Source organism: Emericellopsis atlantica (genome assembly GCF_019669845.1).
Source record: "Emericellopsis atlantica unplaced genomic scaffold F5Z01scaffold_11, whole genome shotgun sequence".
In the NCBI taxonomy this organism is placed as follows: Eukaryota; Fungi; Ascomycota; class Sordariomycetes; order Hypocreales; family Bionectriaceae; genus Emericellopsis; species Emericellopsis atlantica.
The window spans coordinates 287,375-309,945 of NW_025764713.1; the positions used below are offsets into that span (position 1 = coordinate 287,375).

General features: G+C 57.2%; 7 protein-coding genes across 7 annotated transcripts; 2 read left to right on the top strand and 5 right to left on the bottom strand.

The window, feature by feature from the left end:
- Window positions 1-692: 692 nt before the first annotated feature.
- F5Z01DRAFT_673522 (wd and tetratricopeptide repeat protein) lies at window positions 693-2,333 on the top strand (the record flags this gene model as incomplete). The annotated part of the gene is made up of 1 exon (XM_046264947.1): window positions 693-2,333. The coding sequence occupies one exon, from the start codon at window positions 693-695 to the stop codon at window positions 2,331-2,333; it is 1,641 nt and encodes a 546-aa protein (XP_046118898.1).
- Window positions 2,334-2,690: 357 nt separating this feature from the next.
- On the bottom strand, window positions 2,691-4,952 carry F5Z01DRAFT_621014 (uncharacterized protein; the record flags this gene model as incomplete). Its single annotated transcript, XM_046261176.1, has 3 exons — window positions 2,691-3,397; window positions 3,632-4,719; window positions 4,786-4,952. 3 exons carry the CDS (start codon window positions 4,950-4,952, stop codon window positions 2,691-2,693), a joined length of 1,962 nt encoding a protein of 653 aa, XP_046118899.1.
- Window positions 4,953-5,085: 133 nt separating this feature from the next.
- F5Z01DRAFT_63363 (uncharacterized protein) lies at window positions 5,086-6,270 on the top strand. Its single transcript, XM_046261971.1, has 2 exons — window positions 5,086-5,594; window positions 5,651-6,270. The coding sequence occupies exons 1-2, from the start codon at window positions 5,504-5,506 to the stop codon at window positions 6,139-6,141; spliced, it is 582 nt and encodes a 193-aa protein (XP_046118900.1). The 5' UTR covers window positions 5,086-5,503; the 3' UTR covers window positions 6,142-6,270.
- Window positions 6,271-6,334: 64 nt separating this feature from the next.
- Window positions 6,335-10,421, bottom strand: F5Z01DRAFT_681035 (major facilitator superfamily transporter; the record flags this gene model as incomplete). Its single annotated transcript, XM_046265648.1, has 4 exons — window positions 6,335-7,878; window positions 7,939-8,101; window positions 8,722-8,999; window positions 9,053-10,421. 4 exons carry the CDS (start codon window positions 10,419-10,421, stop codon window positions 6,335-6,337), a joined length of 3,354 nt encoding a protein of 1,117 aa, XP_046118901.1.
- A 1,326-nt stretch (window positions 10,422-11,747) lies between these two features.
- Window positions 11,748-14,015, bottom strand: F5Z01DRAFT_62801 (NOL1/NOP2/sun domain protein). The gene is made up of 2 exons (XM_046261569.1): window positions 13,509-14,015; window positions 11,748-13,452 (listed from the first exon to the last, which is right to left on the bottom strand). The coding sequence occupies exons 1-2, from the start codon at window positions 13,707-13,709 to the stop codon at window positions 11,863-11,865; spliced, it is 1,791 nt and encodes a 596-aa protein (XP_046118902.1). The 5' UTR covers window positions 13,710-14,015; the 3' UTR covers window positions 11,748-11,862.
- F5Z01DRAFT_653517 (uncharacterized protein) lies at window positions 13,914-16,374 on the bottom strand. The gene has a single exon (XM_046263366.1). The coding sequence runs from the start codon at window positions 15,889-15,891 to the stop codon at window positions 14,380-14,382; it is 1,512 nt and encodes a 503-aa protein (XP_046118903.1). The 5' UTR covers window positions 15,892-16,374; the 3' UTR covers window positions 13,914-14,379.
- Window positions 16,375-21,431: 5,057 nt separating this feature from the next.
- F5Z01DRAFT_620889 (velvet factor-domain-containing protein) lies at window positions 21,432-22,145 on the bottom strand (the record flags this gene model as incomplete). The annotated part of the gene is made up of 1 exon (XM_046261163.1): window positions 21,432-22,145. The coding sequence occupies one exon, from the start codon at window positions 22,143-22,145 to the stop codon at window positions 21,432-21,434; it is 714 nt and encodes a 237-aa protein (XP_046118904.1).
- Window positions 22,146-22,571: the final 426 nt, after the last annotated feature.

Sequence of the window (22,571 nt, forward strand, 5' to 3'; positions counted from 1 at the left end):
CTTTCTCTTCCCTCCCCTGCGGTTCTCTACGAGATCTACCGGTCTAAGACAAAGGGAGCTCTGTGCCTGGTGTACGCCACCTTCTGGAGCCCCCAGTCAATCTCCACGCAGGAACGCTATCTCCGATCCGAAAAATACTGCACCCAGTCCCTCTTACCAAGGCCCATCAGACTCGGAACACGACGACGCTTGACATTGTGGCTGTGGCTGCCGATCACGCAGAGGCAACCTGCACGAGGCGTCCGCGGGCAGGAAGCGCGTGACACTGACACGCATTTGAGTTGCCTCTTTTCACACCTCGGCTTTGTTTCGATAGGCCACTCCGAACGTCAGCAACTGTCATTGGAGAGCGTCCTCTAGACTCAGTAGTGAATTGTGGCCACTGCCTCACTACACCCTTGTCCAAGAGCTTCATTGGTCACCTTGTTTGGTAACAGGCATTGAAAATCCCAGTGGCCTGGCTCCTGAGCGATATTGGAACAGCCCGGCCAACAGCCTCGCCAGACTTCGTCCCAGAGTCTCTCAGATTATTTAGCCACTTGCTGTGTGCTCTCGCTCAACCACATCGGGAGAGAAGCCTTCATCAACGACGCTGGTGGGGACAAAAGGGCTTTTCTGCCGCCACTCATTGTCCTTTGATCTGGACGTCGACTTCATCCCACTGCTCCCGCCCAGGGTTCGTCAGAGCCATCATGACAGAACCGGAGCTTCGAGAATATCTTTTAGGGAGGCGACGACACCTGACCAATGACTTGGAGAAACAACCGTACGACGCAATCACGTACCTTCGACGCGCCCTCGTATACTCCGAATTGGGCTATCCTGACCTTGCCGCTGGAGATGCGTATCGTGCCCTGCTCCTAACTGATGAAGCTCGCGATGAAGGATTCGAATATTACGAACAGGCCTCGGAAGCGCTCCGAAGCCATGTCGGCGAGTCTGTGCCAGACATCCTGGACTTTGGCGAATTGTCCGCAGGTTGGGCAGAATTCAACGCCCAGGCAACCTCTGATGAAGAAAGACTAGATCGTCTCGCAGTCCTAGCATCTGGTCGTGCCTTTCAGATCTTGTCTTTGAGTCTTCTCCTGTGCGGCTGCCTCAGGAGCTCGGCAACCTTCTGCCACAGAGGTCTCAGCGTGGCACCTGGGAACAGGGAGCTACTGAACTGCAAAGGCCATATCGAAACGTTTGCGCGCCGGAAACTTGGGAGATCAGAGTTTGATATTGACGACCTACCTGAAGACGGCCTGGTGCGGCGCGAGGTCTACCCCTGGAATGACCACGAGCCCGACCGGTTCGACCCCCAGTCACTCAATGCGATCAACGCCGACTTGGCGCACATGGCACCAAAGTGTGAAGTCCGTGCAGCAACCTTGCCTGTGCTGCTAGAAGGCGAGAGCGAGACCGATCAATACGAAGTGATCCCGACTTGCCAACAACTCGGTGTCTTTGCCAAGGAGGACATAGAACCTGGCGAGGCAGTGCTCAGAGAGTATTCGCTGCTGACTGCGAACAACAGGCTGAAGGACTCGGTATGCGACGCCTGCGGCTCCGATCTCCCACCTCTCGGGAGCGAAAATGAAGCAGTGAACTGCATTGAGTGTCAAGACACGGTGTTCTGCAGTCAGTACTGCCACGACCAGGCGCAGGAGCGGTACCACCCGGCTGTCTGCGATCAAGACGTCGATGCAATCGCCAAAGATCCCGAAGCACAAGAGACGGGCGACACTCTCTACCTCCTCCTCCTCTCGCGTGTTCTTGCTCTTGCCGTCCACGAGGACGTCAACCCGCTCGACGTGCGCGAAGTCAAGTTCATCTGGGGTGACTTTGTGCCCAGCCGGAGCAACGACATTGACCCTTCGCCCAACGCCGGACCGCCTCCCGAGTGGACACTGCCATTTTCGTTCAAATACAACATTGAGACGCCTCTCCACGTACTCGAAAAGATGGACATTGACATATACAAGACCTTGCCGCGACACGACCTGTGGCTCTTCAACACGCTGTACGCCAAGTTCAGGGGCACTGCCTCGGCCAGAAAGACATATGCAGATGGTCGACCTGACGTTGCGGCCGTCCATCCATACTGGTGTCTTGCGAACCACGACTGTGATCCCAATGTCACCTGGGAATGGGGCGGCCGTATGGTGTTGTGGGCTAAGAAGGAGAGGATTGATGGACGTCCCGGAGGCATCAAAAAAGGGGAAGAGATCCTCAATCACTACAACGATATCACCATGCCCGTCAAGGAACGTCGGGAATGGGCACTAGGAAGTCTCGGGGGGTGGTGCATGTGCCAACGCTGCCGGACGGAGGCTGCAGCCGCGACATGACTGGGAGAGCGAGAGTATAAAGTCATTATGAGCAACGGTAACGAGGGGGTTTGTGGCATTTTGGAAAATCAAGCAAAGAAAATCCACCATATATATCAATCTTGGGAAGAAAGGGGCAGGTAGTTCCGGGCTGCGCTCGAGTTCTCAGGGGCCCACTGAAGGTGTTTATGAGAGCAGCGGGTCAGTTGTCGGCGATGGTCAGGTACATAGCGAGGTGTTGTTTAATAATTCTCCTTTTGTGTTTTCTTTCAAAACACTCAGTACTTAATCATTGTCTGTCCAAGTGGCCTGCTCCACGGTAATAGTAAACCAAAGTCCATCCAATGCAGGCCGCCCGGCTCTCTTGCGTCGTCATATTCATTGCTTGGAGCCAGGTCCAGGTAACGGCCGAGGACCGACTATCTGCCTTCGCCCAGCCCCGATGCCCTGGGTGCCCTTGTTCTGCCCATCACCACCCGTGAACCCACTCCACTGACTGACGTCCCACTTCCCGCCGATGCCGCCGCTGATGCCGTCGACGCCATCCGAGTTCCTGGCGGCGGCGGCCGTCTCCTTCTGCGCCTCTTCCCATTCCCGCTGCCTCTCGCGCTCGCGCTCCATCTCCCGCTCGAGCAGAGACTTGCTCGCCCATCCACCGGCTTTTGTCTGCTGCTGGCTCTGGACGCGGCGGCGGTCCTCGCCGTCCTGTTCTGCTGTGGCGCCGAGTTCGCGCGCGTACGTCTGCTGGGGCCCTGAGGGGGAAGGCGCCGGGTTGGATGAGAGGTAACGGTCTGTGCGGCTGGCGTGTGCGGACGGGGGTGACGAGTACGTCTTGGGGTCCGGGAGGGGTCGTCCTCCGCCGCCGCTAGCGCTGGGACTCGTCACTGGAGGCGACTTGGCCGTGGGCTCGGGCAGAGGGCGAGGCGAGCGAGCGGCGTTGAACGGAGAGGACGAGGACGAGGCAGCCTCTGGGGTCACCGCTGGCTTGGGCAGAGGACGGGGGGCTCTTGGCGTGGTGTGCGCCGGCGGTGAGGAGACGTGCTCAGGCTGGGCTGTGGGGTTCGGAAGGGGTCGAGGAGATCGCCCTGGTGGAGGAGACGACACCTCCGATTCAGGGATGGCCTCGTGGTCGGCGCCGTTCTGATACCGATTCCACGCAGTGCTCAGAACCTCTCGCTCACCACGGACGTACGAGTCCTGACGACCGGGTTCGCCCAGTCCTCTACTCTTGGACCTAGCTCTGGCCTTCGCATCCTTGTCTCCCCTGCTCTTGGACCTGGCCCTGTCTTTGGCGTCTTTGTCTCCCGTGCTGATGGCACGACTCGAGCCGCCACTCCTTGCCTGGCGTTCGCGCTCATATTCGGCCTCTCGTTGGCGAGCTTCTTCCAGCTCCTTCTCGAGCTGCTTGATCCTGTCGCCGTAGTTTGTGTCGCCACTGCCAGTGTGCTGGCTGCGGAGTGAGCCCTTGGGTGTGCTGCCCCCCTGACTTCGGATTTGCTGGCGCTCGGCCTCCAGACGCTCCTCGGCCTCCTTCTCCTCGCGCCTTCGCTTTTCCTCAGTGAGCCGCCACTCGCGTTCCTCCTCCTCCCAACGCCGTTTCTCCTCTTCCGCTCTTCGACGCTCCTCTTCACGCGCGCGGTTGGTCTCCTCTTCCCACCTGCGCTCTTCGTCCAGCCGGGCGCGTTCTTCCTCCGCCTCTAGTTCCGCTCTTCGCCGGCGCTCTTCCTCTTCCGCCGCAAGTCTTTCTCTCTCTTCCTCTGCCTCCTTCTCCTTGCGCATGCGCTCCTTGTCAGCGAGGCTTGGCACTTTGGGACCACTCGTGGTGATCTGCCTCCGCGCTCCAAAGGCGATACCCAGGTTTCCTTGACTTGCGCCACCCATGTATCCGTACTGTGCAATGTTCCACGCCGGCGATGTAGCACCCTCGTGCTCCCTCTTACTCCAGCTACTAACAGGACCAGGTGAGCTGGCGCCATTGTTGGGACTCTTAGTCGGGCTATACCGGCCCGAGGCTGAATCACCCGTCCGGTGTGAGAGCACAGGCTTCGAGCCGTAGGCTGAGGATGTGTTGCTTGTCACAGAGATACCCCTGTTGCGGATCGGCGTCGAGGGCGCTGAGTTCTGTGGTTCGGCGACGCTCATCCTGTTCTTCGGTCCTATGGCCGTAGGAAATCGGCTCGGGTTCGCCGCGTGGGCGGCGCGGCTGAAAGCGCCCAGGCACTGGAGGACCTGGGCAGGGTCCTTTTGCTCGTACAGGTCGACAGTGAGAAAGGTGTCATGTTGGTGGAGGTTGAGTGGCGGTCCTTGGCATGCGCGCAGGAAGATGGAGATGTTCTCCATTTGCACAAAAGGCATGGCGGACTGCTTGAACTTGACGCCAGGTGGAGGGACGGCGAGGTTGACCAGCCTGCGCGATTGTTAGTTAGCGGACAGTTTGTCTCGATGGTGACAGCAGCTCAGGGGAAGCACCCACTTGCAGAGCGCAACGCCATCTTTGAGTCCCTCGAGGAGGTCGGATGACGGCAGCCTCTCGCCCAAGGTGTCTTCGATCCACGAGCGCACCTCGTTCGCCGCAGCTGGCGTGTACTTGTCGAGGCGCACCCTGCGCAAGTCCTTGTCCAATGATGAAACGGAAGCCATGGCGTAAATTTCTCGATATCACTCTCCGTTGTTGGATAGAGAAGGAATCAGATTCGCGACTCCTGTCGTCACCTTGTTGAGCTGTTGGGCAGCAGCGGGTCTTTGGCTGGCGCGGAATGCGATAGCGGGGTGCGACGCCTGGTAACTAGACTGGCATGCGGCGCATAGCAGTGCCTCTGAGGAAGGGGCGCCGTGTCTCAGTCAGCGTCGAAAGAAGGTTGTCGCAAATAGGGACGAGTCGTGGAAGCAAAGGTAGGCAAAACGGTTCAGGTGTTGTCGAGAGCAAAGGCCGTGGCGCAGTCGCGGGGTGTAGCTGTAATATGTGGTAGCTTCAATTACGTAGCGGTGCCAAGGAGGAATGGGTGAAGGCGAAGACGTGCTGCACGTATTACTTATGTGGCTGGAGACTGTGGCTGAGGCAATCCCTGTCCGATCGGGATTCGATGCATCGATGCATAATTCAGCATTAATTATTGGTGCATGTCTGATTGACCTCATCATCGCGAAAGGTGCGCCAGCGCCAGTCTTCACCACACACAACACACACAGCCATGCCGCCCTCGAGACGAATCGGTGTCCTGGCGCAGTCCTGGTACAGATGGAAGGCCCTCCGTCTGCCCTGGCGGCGGAAGTTCCTCGTCGGTAAGCTCTCCCTCTCTGCGCCCTTCTCAAGGCCCTTGCATGCTCACCACAGCCAGGCTTTGACCTCAACGGCTTCACATACTGGGAGTTCCGCCTCGCCGGCGTCGACAAGGCGACCCGCTGGCGCCGCATCGTCAAATACCCGCGCTCGACACACCTCTCGGACGTGCACATCTCGCCGCAGTGGCATCAGTGGCTGCGCTACACGCGCAACGACCCGCCCAGCGTGGGCGAGCAAAAGGACGACGTGGCGCGCCAGGCGAGGATGCGCGTGCTCGCGGCCGAGGCGGACGCCCGGTGGGCGGCCAAGCCGCGGGTGATGGATGCGCCCGGCCAGCAGTCGGGGCAGCCGTCGCCAGCGCTGCAGAGTCCCGGGGCCAAGGGTCCGTTGAAGCAGGACGAGCGGCAGGAGGAGAAGACGACACAGCAGCAGCAGAACACAAAGGCGAAAGAGAAGGAGGACCCGTGGGCAGCGCACAGGTCTAGTGGACCGAGTGAGAATTGGCAGCCAGAGGCTTGGACGCCCGGTAGCGGCAAGCAACGATGAAGAAAGGAAGAACGAAAGAATGCTGGGTATCCTCATGTAATTACTATCTGTATCATTGTGTGCATAAAAGAAGGAATCCAAGCCCAAACGCCAGGCCATGTCCGAGCAATGTGGTATCCTTGTAAACATCTCTCCAGACAAACGCCGCTTATTCATGCCATCGTGTGTGTCATCAGTCACTTCTGAACAGCCATCACGCCGCCGCCCCATGCGTAGCTTGTATCACGTCCAACAAGATCCGCAGCCGCTCTGAAGAGTTACTCAGCATCTCGTGAGCCATCACTTCTGCCGAGCCCGCCGTATTCTTGCCGCTTTTCCTCTTCACCTTGACCTTGTTCTCGCGTGCCGCGATCCCAGTCTCGACAGCCCCCACCACTTCTCTCATTTCCTTGTCGTTGCCGACCTTGTTGCTCATCCAGATCAGCTGCAGCGCGCTCTCGATCGCAATGGATAGCTTCGCATTATCCTCGGCAGACGTGCTGTTGGCTGCGTGCAGGGCGTAGCACCTCGCGAGCATGATGCTTGACAGAGCCGCTGCCTGCTCGCCCTCCGGATCCACCAAGCCCGGCTGTTTGTATCGCGACAACAAGTGGTGGAACAGCCCCTTGAGGACGGTGGGGTGCGTCTCGGGGATGAGTGCGTTGTGCCGCTGCGTCACAACGAGCGCAAAGGCTGGCAGCGAAAGCACTCGAAGCCCGGCCGCAAACTTAATGTAGAGATCGTCCATCTCATCCAACTTGTGAAACTGCCAGAGCGCTAGGGAGAGCAGCTTGAACAGGCGCAGCCGGATGTCGATGGACTCGACGAACCCGGCGTGCTGCTCCCCAAAGGTGGTCTCCCGCGACGGCGCCCGTCCCGACGACCGCGTCTTCTGTGGCGTCGGTGGTTCGGAGCCCCCCGAGGAGATGGCGTCGTCGTCCAGATAGTCACCAAAGTTGCCACTCTCAATATTGATGCTCTCCCTCTTGCGTTTTCTCGACTCCTTCTTGCGTCCCCGCGGCTCCTTCTCAAACACCTCGGGGAACGCGGCGGACGCCAGGTCGCTGCCATCCGCCAGGAGCGCCTTGACAAAGAGCTTGGGCGACCCGCGCCGCCCGCTCTGCGGCTCGTCCATGTACATGGCGATCATGGAGTCGTGTCGTAGCGTCAGGGGCACCTCGCCGACACTGCCATCAGCCTCGTACGCGTCGAGGTCCTGCCGCTCCCGCTCTCGCCAGTCCGCCTCGAGCACGTCGACCATGAACTCCAGCCAGGGCTTCCAGTACCGCCAGCGCTGCGGATACAGGGCGCTGCAGTTGAGCGCCCATCCCAGGACGGACCAAAAGTCCCGGCCCCGGTGCCAGAGCGAGCTCTCGTTGGCGAGCTTGCCCCTCAGTCGGTCGGCGGCGTCGGATTCAGCTTCATAGTCGGACAAGTCACTATTGTTGCCGTGGCTGTTGTAGCCTGATCGGCGCCCGGGCCTGCCGAGGTGGAGGAACTGAAACGCGGCTCGAAAGTCGGCATGGAGCGGGCCGACAATGTGGAGGAGGCTGCGGAGGTAGTCGAGGGCATGCGACGAGATGGCCGTCTGGCTGCCCTTCTCGACGCGCGTGGTCTGCTCGGGGTGCACGGCTAGGGTCGCGATGAGGGCCAGATGCCTGGGCGGCGGGATGGGGACGGGTCTTGGCTTTGCGTGGCTCTTTCGTTTCGAGGCGCCAGCAGCGAGCGCACTGCGGCAGAGGTTGAGGCCGGACAGGTCTAGACAGGTCAGCCATTGTTCGTTCTAGCACGCCTACTCGAGGCTCGCGTTCTGCCTACATGTTTTCTCCTCCAGCGATATCTTGATGGCCTGCTTCAGGGTGTACCCAAACTGTCGCGCCTCGCGGTAGGGGCTGGGGTCGCTGTTGAGGGGGCTGCTCGCGGTCGTCGAGTTGCCTTCGGGCACAGAGTAGAATGACGTCGAGTCGCCTGGAGAGCTGTGCTCTGACGAGAGGGCAGCCATCGCAGGCTTGCCCCAGCTTGGCTGGAAAGTGGCTCTGTTGGGAGTGTTGTTGAATCGAAGTGGTAGCGGGCCGGTTGGATAGGTGGGAGACGGGATGAGTAGATGGACGAGCGTCGGATACTAATTTACGCGTCCAGGATGGCGCGCGAAGGAAAAGGTGGTGCCAGACGCGACAACCTTGAATTGAATCTTGATGGCGGGATGGATGGGGAGGGCGCGCTAGTCTACTCATGGCTTAGTCTGTGATGGACCAGGGTAGGCTGAGTTAGCGTTTCCCCTCGCTGCGGACATGAACGACGGCGGCTGATCTTAAGCACTTGATAGAATGAGAACTCTACTGCGCATAGTATCAACTAATGAGAACTCTATTATGTGTAGCATCGACTGCTTGTCGCATGAGCTTCCTGTGTCCAGTCCACAGCAAGCTCGGGATATCAAGGTCTAGTATCGAAAACGCCTCCCATGCACAATGTCTGATGCCCAGCCAGCCGCCCAAACGCCGTTGAATGAGTTTTGCCTCTTCCTCTTTTTTTCTTCTCCTCCCCTCAGTTGGGGATCGCGTTGCTCCGCGTCCGCTCCATCTGCATCTCCTCGCCCACGGCGCCCGTGTCGCTGGTGTCCTCGGTCTTGGTGCGCAAGCGCTGCAGCACGGCCGCCGCCTCGGAGGCGTACTTGCCGTTGGCGCGGATGCGGTGGCCGTAGTAGTAGAACAGGAAGGGGAACGGCACGCAGGCGACGGCGAGGAAGGCCGGGATCGACGAGGCCCAGTGGATGCCGAGATCCTCGTACATGTACGAGGTGAACAGGGGGAAGGCGGCGCCAAAGAGGGAGCGGAGCACCGAGTTGGCGGCCAGCACTGAGGCAGCGAAGATGACGTCTGTTTCCTGGTTAGTCACGCGATCCATCAGAGGCAATGCATGAAACACTTACAGGAGTCGATGAGGTAGGTCATCAGCGAGAGGAAGATGAGCACGATGCCGGCGCCGAAGACGCCAGATCCGATGATGGAGACGGACCAGTGGATGTCGGGACCGTTGGTCCAGGCGAACCAGAACATGCCCGCGGGGATGAGGATAGAGCCCACCAGGCCGGGCGGCAGACGGGCCTCGGGGGGTGCCGCGCCGTTGTGCTTGGCCGCGGTGCGGGCATAGCGCTTATTATCAAAAATGGTACCGACGACGGCAATGGTCATGCCAACGGCCAGGCCGATGAAGGCCAGGCCGCCGATGCCAGGGCTCCAGCCTCGACCCTGCTGGTAGACGATGGGGAAGGCGGCGAAGCACAGGTACAGGGTGCCGTAGATGATGGCCATGTAGATGGAGGTGATGAGGACAATGGGCTCGACGAAGAGCAGGATCCAGGGGCGGAGGAGTGCGCCCTTGAGGCGGGCGGCGACGCCCAGCTTGGGCTGGCCGACGTTGAGCTTGGAGATGTAGACCTTGCCCGTCTTCTTGGACAGCGCCTTGGCGCGCTGCTGCAGCAGGACGGGCGTGTAGGTCTCCGGGTAGGTGACGGTGCTCACGATCCACAAAATACCGTTGAAGATGGTGATCATGCCCTGCACCCAGCGCCATCCGTGTGCCTGGCCGAGGAAGCCGCCGGCAATGGGGCCGAGCGCGGGGCCCAGGAACGGCGCCATGGCGAAGATGCTGGTCGCGATACCGCGCTCGTTGGCGACGAACATGTCGGCGATGACGCCGCCGGCGTTGGTCAGGGGTGACGAGCCAAAGGCACCGGCGAAGAAGCGGAGGATGATGAGCGTCTCGATGTTGGGCGCGCCGGCGGCACCGGCCTCAAAGGCCGTCATGGCCATGTAGGTGATGAAGAAGAGCTTCTGGCGGCCGAACATCTCGGAGAGGGGCGCCCAGAAGAGGGGCCCAATGGCGAAGCCGAGGACGAACATGGAGACGCCCAGGATGGCGACCTCCTGCGAGACGCGAAAGTCGTAGAGGACGGTGGCGATGCCGCCCGAGAAGGCGGAACTGGCAAAGGAGACGGAGAGCGTCGCAAAGGCCTGGACAATGGTGATCAACCACTTGCGCGAGCGCTTGAAGCCCATGGGGTTGTAGGGGTCGTTGGGCAGGAACTCGACGAGGTAGGGCGACTCGGTCGTGCCCTCGCCTGCGTAGTGGTGGTTGAGGACCGCGTCCGTGACGCCGGCCTGGTCGATGAGGCCGCGGACATAGTTCACCTTGTGGTTGCCCTTGGGCTGCTGGCTCTCGGGGTCGCGTTCGGTCATGGTCGCGGAAGAGGACGAGGCTGACGACGATGATGCGGAGTGATGTGACGATGGGGCCATCCTGGCCAGAGTGTGTGCGTTGCGTGGGCGGGTGATTACCTTGGATGACGCAGACGGACCCGACGTGAGACTGCTTCAAAGAGAAGAGTGAGTGAGTGAGTGGCAGGGTGAGCACGGAGTGCGTAGTGTAGTGGTGCGCCCAGGGTTGTTATATGCAATATGCCGTGGACCGAATTTCTGTCTTTGCGATCCGTCGGGCGCAAACAAGGACCCGCTTCGCGTGCTTGCTTGTCTGATAGCTAATTACTGGGTATAATATGAGATAAAAAAGAAAGTTAGCCCGTCCGTTTGCCCTTTATTCAGCGGGCTGTATCCGTATTATTAAGGTCATGCCAGGGAACCTGGGAAACGGGCCCACGCCCACGCACGCGGGAGTCATGAGCGAACGGGTTTCGGGTGCTCTGACGGCGCGAGGCGGCGGACTTGGTTGTCAATGTGAGAGGAAGACGGGCGCGCGCACGCATTTTTCCCTCCTCGCCGTGGTGTGGATCCATCCTGCTGGAGCGGCCATCCGTCGGCGTAGCGAGGCAGATGAACGATAAATGAAAAGGTGGACCGTGACTAGCCTGGCAGGGCGACGCGAAAGAACCTCGGTCGATGCGCAGCTGGCCGTCGATAATGATGCTTGCTTGTGAAATACTGACCCATCATCCAGGACTGCTGCTGATGCTGCTCTTGTCTGCTCGTCTACTCGCCTGTTCGTCTGCTCGTCTGCTTTGCCATGCCATGGTGTCAGCATCGCGTCGCTAGCAAGCTCGCAGTCGTTGCGCAACCACCAGGGGGAGGACCAATTGCAAGACCCTGGTCGACGTCATTGTTCCAGAAGACAGACTGCTGCTCGATGATTGATTGATCCGTCAGAGGCAGCAAGCCAGCCGCTATTATCATGCATGTAGCCGGCCAGCCAGCCGCACGCGATGGCACCCACCACTAGATCCATCCTTGGCGGTCCCCCTTAACGCCGTGCCGGCCCCGAATCCCGGATCAAAGATTTGCACCATCTCGCGCCGACAAGGTAGATCGCTGCTGGCTGAATTGTCCTCGGATCCAACATGCTGGCCAGGCTGGCGATGGCCAGAAGATCTATTGTGCAGATCACCACACGTCGAGGCCACCTTCGCTTGGGAGGTTAGACACTCGCTTGGCCTAGGATTGATACGTAATGTCTGTCTGCCGCCGCAGAGACCCGTAAAATCCGGTGCGGCCGGCATTCAAATAAAAAAAGGAACCAGTGGCTCGCTCGTGTGTACTCGCTCGGCACGCCATTGCCGAGCAGCAATCTGCAGTTCTGCACTTGAAAGGCACGCAGCGTGCACAACTCTTTTCGGCCACCCTCCGTCCCGAGGCATTGCACAACGACGAAAGCCATCCCGGGCAATCTGACGGTGGATACGATCCTCTGTTGATCGAATGAGTTAAAAGTTTGCTCGTCTCAAACACTCTAATCTCCGAAACCAGCCCACTCGTCTTCACCACCGTCGTCGTCGTCGTCGTCGTCGTCGTCGTCGCTGCTGCTGCTGTTGCTGCTATCCGTGCTGGCTGATTCAACGTCGTCGTCGCCGCCGTCAACAATGTCCTCCTCCTCTTCGGCGTCCCGGGGCCGCAGAGTGACTGGCTCCCCCGTAGACTTGAGCACCGGCATGCCCTGTCCGTCGCGGACGATGACGCCGTCCTCGTCCCGTACATACGGCCCCTCATTCTCCTGCTCCTCTTCCCGTAGATCGTCGCCGGGGGCTCTCACGAACCCCGCGACAAAGAATCCCATGACACCACGCCCATCGCCTTTATAAGACCGTATACAACCCTCCGCAATATCCTTGTCGCCGTCGCACGCCTCGCTCAGGCCGCGCACCTCCCAGTCCCGTAGACCGCTGACTTGATCCTCTCGCTTGAGGATCCTCCATCCCCGCCGTTGAGCAACGTCGGACTGCAGGGCTTTCATGACGACAGACTCATTCTCCTCTGCGTGGATAGAGCATGTCGAGTACGTGACCTTTGTCGCGCGCGGGAACCTGAACGCGTGCAAAACGAGCGTGAGCTGGAAAGACGCCAGGGCCTCCAGACGAGACTGGAGGTCCTTCTCCGACTTGACAATGGTCTCGTTGCCGTCGTCGTCCCGCAATATGTTTTCTTCGGGCGCCGCCACCTCCTCGTGCTTCCTTTTGAGCGTCTTGCTGGGCTCTGCGGCTTTCTTCTTGCTGGCGCCGATCGCTTCGGGGAGATGCAACTCGGGCATCGAGTCCCTGCCGACAATCCCACTACCCGAACAGCTGGGGTCGAGCAGGAGTGCGCCTACGTTGGCGTATCGCTGATCCTGGGGGTTGACCCTCAAGAAATCCTGCCCCGGGCCAATCTTGGTCGTCTTCCTCGACCCGGCAATGGTGACCATCTTTTCCAGGGTCTTGGCCCGGCCCGCATCCTTCTCGAATGCATACACCGTTTGGGGCGGGCTGTCGAACTCGGGCCGGTGGCTGTGGAGGACCGCGGCCAGGTGTGTCGTCTTGTTGCCCGGCGCAGCACAGGCGTCAATCACATCACCATCCTCCGCGCGGGGGTCGAGCAGGTACGCGGGGAAGCAGGACGCCTTGTCCTGGAGAATGATCTTGCCCGATGTGTACGCCTCCGTCTTGAACAGCGCCGTGCCCTGGGTGACGGCGAGCAAGTTTGGTACGTGGGGGTCGACCCATATGGCCTGTCGAGCCTTGGTGGTGATGACCTCCTTCAGGGTGCTGGCCCTCTCGTAGTTCTTAAAGGTGGTCTCCAGCTGCTCCTCCACCGTCGTCTTGAGCGCGTTCACTCGCACCCAGCGGGGATAGCCCTCGGCATCACCAGCAGCCTCAGCCTCCACCTGCTCTCTCAGTGCGTCGACGGTAGGTGCTTTCCGCCGTAGTCTCGCACGTGTGAACTCGGAGCTGAGTCTCCCCTTGTGCTTCACGACGTTCTGGCTCAGACCGTGGCTCTGTGGCAGGGCGAGGCCCTTTTTTGATATCAGCAGATCATGCACCAGTAGAAGTGCCAGTGCGGGCGTGAGCTGCATCGTGTCAGTAAGTGTACGTTCTTTCATGGAGAGTGGTGTGCTGTAAGTACCTTTCTCTCGAGCTTGAGCAGTTCGCTCTTCTCGACAACCTCCTTCAGCACGGCGCTCCATTTGCACGTCTCCAGCACCAGGGCATACAGCTGGGCTGGTGGAGACTTGAGGTCCTTGCGGCGAAAGACGCGGGCTTTGAGGCTGCCACCCTCGTTTGGCGAGGCGAGTAGAAGCTCGGCCGCCTCGTGATAGAGGGACATTGAGATTGCGAGGGTACGGAGGGTGCAGTCACGGAGTCTGGACTCAGGCGTTCACAGTTGAGGCTGCAGGTAGAGTTTTGGACAGTGTGTGTACGGTGTATAAATGTACCAGCACTGTGCAGTTGGGTCTAATGCAGGAACGACGTTCATGTCAGATTGGCAGGAGCGACGGGATCATTCTCTTCTAGGATATTTTTGAACACTACGGTAACTGTAGATACTCACTATGAGGGGGCTCCTCATGAATCCTATTGAGTCAAGATGCTGACTCTTCCACGCTATGAAGCAAGCAAGGCTCCCCGAGACAGGTCACAGGTCACAGCAAACCCAGGCAGGAAATGACATTCATCCAATTGCTCCTCTATCCAGCCCGTGAAGGCACTTCATGGGTATCCAACAGCTGTAAGTAGACACGAAAAAGAAAGAAAGAAAAAGCCGATGGCAAAAGAGCCAGATGGCCAAAGAGAGAGAAAAGATGCCTGACCAACCGCAACGGCAGGTCAGGCGGGAAGATGGAAGAGAAGTGATGTAGTCTCGCAATGCACCCATTTTGTCCCACGTCGCTTGCTGTCCAGTCCCCAAACCACCCCATATGTCCGGATGCCCAATGTAAATGAATCAACTTTCAGGGTTCAGTCCCTTGGTAGTACTCAACTCAACTGCCACCAGCTTAGTGGAAGCGGCGGCGGCCGTGGAGGTGGCTGTGGCCGTGAGAGTCACGGCGCGCCTTGGCCGAGCCAGTGGGCTCGGCGTAGACATTCTCCGTCTCGGTGACGGTCTCCCAGACGGTGTGGATCTTCTTCTCGCAGCTGCTGGTGGTCTTGGTGGGCTCGGGCGCGACAGGCTCGGCCACGACAGGATCGGCGGACGAGACGGGCGCGACGACGGGGTCCTCCTCGGCCTCGACCGACGCCTCGGGGACGTAGGGGTTCTCCACGACGTTGGTGGGGGCGTGGGACACCTCGGGCAGACCCTGCGAGGCGGCGGGCACAGAGCTCACAGCCTGGGACGTGGTAGGGTCAGGCTTAACGACGTCGTCGACGACGTCGCTGACATTGTCGCTGACATCGTCCACCACGCCCTTGAGGCCGTAGCTCCAGCCGGTCAGGGGGCAGTTGCCAGCCAGCGTGGACATGGTGCCCATGACCTTGTCGTCGAACTCGGCGGGGATGGTGCAGTCCTCCTCGTTGACGGTCACGCCAGGACAGTTGTTCATGCCCGAGGTGCCGGCGTCGCAGGTGTCGATAATGTTCTGGAGGACATCCTCGTCCCAGCCAGCCATAAAGTCAAAGTGGGAGGAGAAGCCGGTGGCGTCGCCGCTGGACAGCACAAACGGCTGCTTCTTCTGGCCGGGCGTCCAGCGGTCCTTGAAGTCGGGCGTGTCCCAGTAGACCTCGAGGAAGAGGTGAGGCACGTGGATGGTGCCCTCGGGGCAGTTGAGCTTGCCGTTGCCGTTGTCCTCGGGCCAGGCCATGTTGTTCTTGTGGTCCTCCAGGCCCTTCTCCGGGTCGTAGCACGAGGGCATGTGCACGTCGGCACGCAGGGGCGAGTACAGGCCGTCGCAGTTCTGGTCGGGGAACCCGACACCCTCGCCCTTGTTGATGGGGTCGCCGACACCGCAGGTGGTGCCGTCCGAGTCCTCGTGCCACGAGGGAGGGTTGTACTCGTTGTTGAGACGGGGGCAGGTCCACTTGACGTTCTGAATGGGGCCCTTGTTGGGGTCCAGGTTGGTGGCAGAGCCAAAGGCGGGCATCTCGCGGGCGTTGGGGTCGCCGCCGAGGATCTTGAGGCCGGGAGGGAAGGCGACGATCTCGTCGTCGGTGGCCTCGAAGAAGTAGTAGACATTGACGTAGTTGACGTTGACGGACTCAAACTCGCCGCTGTCCTCGTCGTAGAAGTACAGCTGGGGGAACCAGTAGGCACTGTTGTCGCCGACAATCTGGGCGTTGGTGCACTGGGAGTTCATCAGGTCCTCGCCGGTGGCCGTGGAGCTGAAGCCGCTGCCACCCATGATGATGTGGGAGTGGGTGGCACGCCTGCCAGGGGAGACGATGGGGTCGATGGGACCTTGGGTGAGCTGCTTGTTGGTGAAGCGAAGGACAGCAAAGGTACGCTCGTCCTTTGCACTGGCGCCAGTGGCAGCCAGGGCCGCGAGGGCGGCTCCGTAGTAGAAGCCCTTCATGATGGTTGAAGCGGAGTGTTTGCTCTTTTGAATTGGGATGATAGTCCTTGAGTTGGAGGGTACTTTGAGCACTTGAAACCAAGTGAGAATGTTTCTTGGTTGTTTGTTCTGCTGTCGAGGTCGGGCTAGCCGAGTCGAGTCAAGCAAGATGTCGGGGATGAAAGTGAGTAAATGAGAGAAAAGAACAGTGATTGTCTGTTCAAATTGTGTGTAAAGAAGAGGACGTGCTCAGCAGGTAGTCTCCAGCAGTTGAAAGGAATGGATGGACAAAGGTCAAAAGAAGAGGTTGAAGACGAGCAGAGGAAGAGATCAGAGGTCGTTGGACATTGAGGGCGTGGCGAAGGGGGTGGGAAGTTTTAATACAGGGGGGGCTCTCACCTGGATAGTGACTCCACCATTCATTGCTTGTGCCCTCTCAGATGTCTGAGACCCTTGTTCTTATTACGGAGCATTGCTGCGCAGTGTTCAAAGAACAGCTACAAGTAGACGCCAGCGACGAGACTGGACCGCAGTCTGGGCGTGGCCTCCCGCCATTCGCAGGTATCGAGGCGACAGGGAGGCGTGGCTGGCACCGACTGGGGTGCCCGGCATGGGCGCGCTTGTACCTTGCATGCCGGCGCGCTTTGTTACGATCAGTGCCTCAGATGTGGCAGGGGTCCTTGAGGAGGCCCCTGAGCAGTCTTTCAAAAGCCTTTACGCAAGGGATCGAGCGCAGATACTGAGGACTTGGCAATTGTCTGCTGCTCCTAGATTTGCTGGCCAGCTAATTATGCGTAAGTATAAGTAGGTCGTGCGGCCCTCGTGTCGAATACATGATCCCCCACGGCAGTCTAAAGTATCATCGATGATCGTGAACAGTTGTTTCCACTAGGCAATTAAGCTCGGTCGGGTGTTTCGATCTTTCAATCTCCACGATGGACGCCCGGGGTCCACAGATCAACGCTCAGCGAGAGACCAGCCTCGTAAAGCTCAGGGTGCGGCCGATTGCCAACCACATTCGATTACATAGGAACGCATCAGGAGCGATCCATCCTCTTGGCTCATTGTCGATGAAAGTTGGCCTTGCGTACCGCATGGTGGCTTGGTGAAAGCTCGTGCCAGCAGCCGGCGGTGAAGTGGATCGTGTCTTTGATGCCACATCACCCACGCGGCCACGCCTTGGTCAACGTCAAGTCTTTGGACGACCGAGTGAGATGTGCCCACGTTTCGCATCAAGGCCTCATCTTCCCGAGCTGGCCGCATGCATTTGTTTGCCCACTCGGAACGCGGTGTAATGTGCAAACAGGCCAGTGATGCGGTGCTGTGAACGGAGAACGCAGTACGCACTGCTACGGGGGAGCCTGCGGGCCCCGGAACTTTAACGCTTGTTCGTACCTGCAGACCCTGAAACGCGCTACCATGAGAGGCCCTCTGAGACACCCGATTGGCTCAGACCCGCCTGGCGCTTCCCGACTGGAGCCCCTTACCCCTGAGCGCTACCTACAGGCTACAGCCGCGAGTCTTCAGTGGCCAGCCTCCGGCCTGTACAGCGGGGCCACCCGCTGAGAAATTAAGGTTGGACCGTTGGAGTCTGGAGGCTCAAGCTTAAGAACGAAGCTTCATCGAACCCAATGTTGATCGCACTCAGTCTCACCTTTGAGACCAGCAATGCTCAGCCTCAACATCGCCATCACGAAATGTTCTCAATCAGGTCGGTCTCTTTTGCGGATCCATTGCTCTCGGTCGTGCAGGAACTCCGTACGTTCTCCTCTCCTCTCCCTGGGTCCTGGCTAGTCTGGCTCGTTCCAGCGGGGGCGCCAGTGATCCTCCCTCAACATGCGCACGCTGGCTGTTGTTGGCAACAATTACCTACGTGCGTACTGCCGTGGCCCGTAGGCCGCATGGTCTGCCTCATAATTAGCCTCGTAGACTTGTTTCAAATCAATGCGTTTTGTTTCTCTTTTTTTTTAGTTTCCGTCCCTCCATCCCTTCAGCGTTGAACAAAATGACAGGAGGCAGGCCTGTGCTGCGAAGGAGCCAGCCAGCACGCGCGCTGACTCAATCCGGCCCTCGGCTGGCGCCCTGTGCTGACTTTTGAAACAGCGCCACTGCTATCCCCAACCATTCGCGACAATGTTCAACTCACTACGGAGGACGGCGTCAAAAGTTTTTAGTCGCTAAGACGCTAGAAGATCAGGGATTAGCTAGACCTATAGAATTTTTACACTATATTAAGTATAAATCTACTAGGCCGACTTTCCCCTCACTATCGAACGTTATTATAATTAATAAAATATAATTATTTTTTCTTTTAAAGCCGACCGTGAAGATACTATATACTAATATTATAATAAGGGCTATAATTATAAGCCTTAAGGCCTTAAATAAGACTACTATCGAGGTAATAGCCCTTATAGGCGTTAGTAAGAGTATAATTAATACGATATTTACCCGCGCTATAGCGCGAGGCTTCGACCTTACCGTCCGGCCGATCGTCCTTATAGACGCCCTCTTTACCGATAACCCTTATTCTAGCCGTCCTTCTAAGCAAACCGCTACTAAAGAAGAGGTCTTAAAGCTTATATACCGCGATCGATACGGAAGAGAGAAAAGCTATATTAATATTACTAGCGATCTTAGTTACTTCGGTATCGAGATATCGGCTATAACGATCCGGCGAATACTCCGTAGGGCTAGCTTCTGGAAGACTAAGCTTATAAAAAAGCTTAGTCTAATATAAAAAATAAAGAAAGAATAGCTTAAATAGTACCTCGAAAGGAAGGATTAGAGCCTTAATAATTAGAAAAAGGTAATCTAATCTAACGAGACCTTTATAGTATTATTATATCGCCGCGGTAGTTATTAGATCTAGCGAACGCCTAAAGAGAAAATTAATAAAAGCTATATTTATAAGCGATAAAAAGGGTCTTCTAAGTTTATATTCTAGGGTTATTTTTCTTACGATAAGAAAGGTCCTTATTATTATTAATACCTAAAGATTACTTAAGAGAAACGAGCCTTTAAGAAAAAACTTAAGGCTTTAAATAAAATACTTAAGCTAGAGGTAAGGAAAATATAGGAGTTAGAGGTTAGTATAAATTATATAAAGCTTCGCGAGGGTAAAGCCCCCGGCCGCGTACTATAATAACGATAGATTAAAAAGACCCGGAAGCTTACGAGAGGCGGTAAAGGTAATATCGACTAATAGCGTTATTAGAAGATTATCTTAACGCCGAAGTTAATTCCTTTCGCGAAAGAATATAAAGCTACCGGCCGGCTAGGTATATTAATTTAAGAGGATAAGGCTCCGGTATACTTATACTCTCTTTAATATTAAGTCTTCGATTAGGAAAGCGCGCGCCGCCTTCCTTAGCCTAATAACTCGCCGGACCTTAATATAATCGAGCCTACCTAGCCGTAGATAAAGAGATATATTACGAAGAAGGGTACGCCGCGCATACGAAAGGAAGCTATTATAAGGTAAGAAAAGGCTTAAAAAAACCTCCCGTAAGAGTAGATATAGCGGTAGATTAAACATATCCCGAGGTACGTTTAGAAGGTTATTAAATTAGCGGGTAGAAATAAGTATATCGAGGGGCGGGGAACGGCGCTAGTAAATTTATACTAAAACTAGCTATTTACGTCGATATATAGAATTAGCGCGACCAAAAACTTTTAACGCCGTCCTCCGTAGCGTGAGGGCACATGCCTCGCCCTGCGCTCTCGACGTGGCAGGCCAGCCATGTCCACAGAGCACCATCGTGAATTTGTGATAGGTAGGTATCAGAGGAGAAGGTCATGCACTGGTCCGCCCAGCAGTCAGCATCCCGTAGAGTGGCGGTCAAGGTCACCCAGCCGCCGGCCAGTCTCACCGAGAATGATGATATGCTATACACCCAACCGCGCGCCATCTTCATCGTGTTCTCGTCTGCTTCAATGGCGCTGAGCATGGCGAGTCGCTCTCGAGTGTCTGCACGTCCTTGCAGAGATAGCCTGGCTACCCGAGCCAAGGGCAGCTATTTGTTCGTTCTATTTACGAATGTTTGACCCTGATCAGGGCGCGTGTATCCGCACTAATGACGGCGTGAGGTGGCCCAAACGTCGTCTGCAGTCAGCCACTCCTTGCATTCAAAGGGCAGTGTGGCACAAAGCGCTACCTTCTTTCAAACACCATTGAGCAAGCTGCAGCCTAGGTTTAGAACAGATGCAACCGTCTTGTTATTATTAATAGGATTACATATAGAAAACCAACAGTAGAGTAGTATAGTCAATCGGGCATTAACAAGGCATCATGGGACGAAACTCTGCTAGTCTACCAAGTACTAATTAGCTACCAGTAGCAAAGGTGCAGGGTAACTTAGATTGAAGCCAAATGTAACGCAGTGTTTTATTTTGCGTGCGTTCACTCCCTTCGAACAACATCTCAAGATCCTCATCAACTAATTGCTTCGTAGGATTCTTCCTACCAATCACATCGCTGTTTCGGGCTGATTAACACATTGGACTGATACCACAAGCCCACGAAAGCCTGTCCATAAAGGACAGTGACAAAACCAAAGCCAGCGTAGGGATAGAAAAGACTCACAAGAGCGCGGACTCGAAGGAAGGAAATGACTCTGTGCCAAAAACACCGCAGAGTTTAATCCAAGCACGCTGCTTACTACCCCTCCCAGGCACAGACAGACCAGTATAGATCGAAAGACCTCCGGTGTTTGAGAGCAATTCCTGCCGGTGACCTTCCTGATGAGGTCCCGCCTTCTGCGTCTGGTATCATGAAAGTCCCATCTAGTTTGCGAGCAAGTCGTAAACTGAAACGCGCATGTCAAATCGGCTGGACATACCCGACGAGCGTAGTACTCGATCAAGCATCAAGGCTCCGCTCACATGGTACCGTAGAACGCATTGTGGCCCCTGGGCTATCTTCGTTGTGCGAAGCCCTCGCAATGACGAGGTATCCAGCATCAGATCTCATCTGCCCCAGAAGCGGCACACACATGGCACACATCACATGATTCGAGCCGGTGCCATCTGACAAGGAGGTTAGCAAACTTGCACACACGTGCCCTCGGCCATCCAAGACCTGGCCACGTGTACAGTGAACTTGGCAAAAAAGCAACGCCTGACCCTTGTGAGACCTACAGTTTGCGGCGCAGAGAAGGTGAAAAAAGCCGCTTCTGATGTCGGTAGGAGTCAGCCGCATGGCGAAGGCAAGATTGGACTTCTAACTTGAAGGTATGACTTTTCGCGACGGCAGACTCACAGAAACGGGCACCCTCCCTAGGCCAGCCGTTCACGTATGGATCATACGCGGACATGCACGGCCTGTCACTTGTCCAGCTCCCAAACAAATATCGCTCTTGAATAAAAGACTATGGACCCATATCATTAGGTATATTGACGTGGTTATTTGCTGTCCATGATATGTCGACTGGTCTTCCAAGATATGCAGATCCAACGCCGCCAAATGTACCCATAGCACGTGAAAGTGTAGCTCACAGCCTGGAAGCATGGAACTAGAAAAACAGGGCGTAGCAGGAGAGGAAGACACCGCGACACGCACATCAGCGCCCTTCCTTCACCCCCCCTCGTCTCCTACGGTTGCTGGGCGTACTATCATCATCGTCCTCGCCACCGCTCGGCTCTGCGCTGTCCCTGTAGGGCCTCTTCTTGTCGTGGCCCTTTTTGATGGAGATGATGCATCCCTGCTCTCTCAGCACTCTCACAAGCTTGGAGCTCGGCTCAATTCCCGGGAACCCCTTGGCGGCGTAGCTCTGGAATGGCGAGCTGGTGATTTCGCCCAGACACGGGGCGCGACGTCGCGGGTCTTGCGGGTCGATCATGAACAACTTGAATTTGAGGGTGTAGGTGCCCAGACTGCGGACAGAGAGATCGCCAAAGGGGAAGAAGGTGCCCTCCCCGCCGAACTCGTCCTTGCCGAAGAATGGGTTGCCCACTAGCGAGCCGGTCATGCGGCGCTGGTGCTTGAACTCGGCAGGCATCTTTGCGCATTCGTGGGTGCCGGTCTCGTCAAAGATCTCCGCCGTCATCACGTAGGGCTCGTGGCGAAGGTATATAGCAATTTCTTCCCGGGACAGCGCATCGCTCGAGATGAGTAGCTGCAGAATCGGCGGCGGGTCAATGGTTCGTCGATCTCTCTCCCCAGCGCCACAGGCTCGGGCCGCTTTGGGCTGCTGGCGCAACGTTAGTTTGAACTTGATGGTAGAGACCAGATGAGCTCGATCTTCGCCCAGGAGATTAGGTATAGCGCCCCCCATATCAACGCACTGTCGCTCTTGCACGGCCGCCGGGTGCGGCACCATGGGCTCGGTGGCATGCATGTGCGTGTCCATGTGATGTAGAGGGGGTCCTTCGGATTGAATGTTCCCTTGTGCATATGACGGAGCAGAAGGGGGATACCCCCGGGACTCGGCCACCTCGAAACGCTCGCCATTATTCATATCCATTATACGGTCTCGTGAGGTCGGTGTCGTTGTGTAGTAGGAAGGCTGTGGCATGGCGTACGTGGGGGCGTTTTGCTCTCCATGTCGCCTCGGGTCGTCGTAATGGCCGTTCATCTGTTGTTGGTGTTGGTGGTGGTGTTGATGTTGTGGCGGCGGCGGCGGCTGGGTGTGGTATGCTTGCACGTGAGGCGGTGGGCCGTTCACATATGGCGCTGGAGGAGGACCTTGAGGAGGTACATG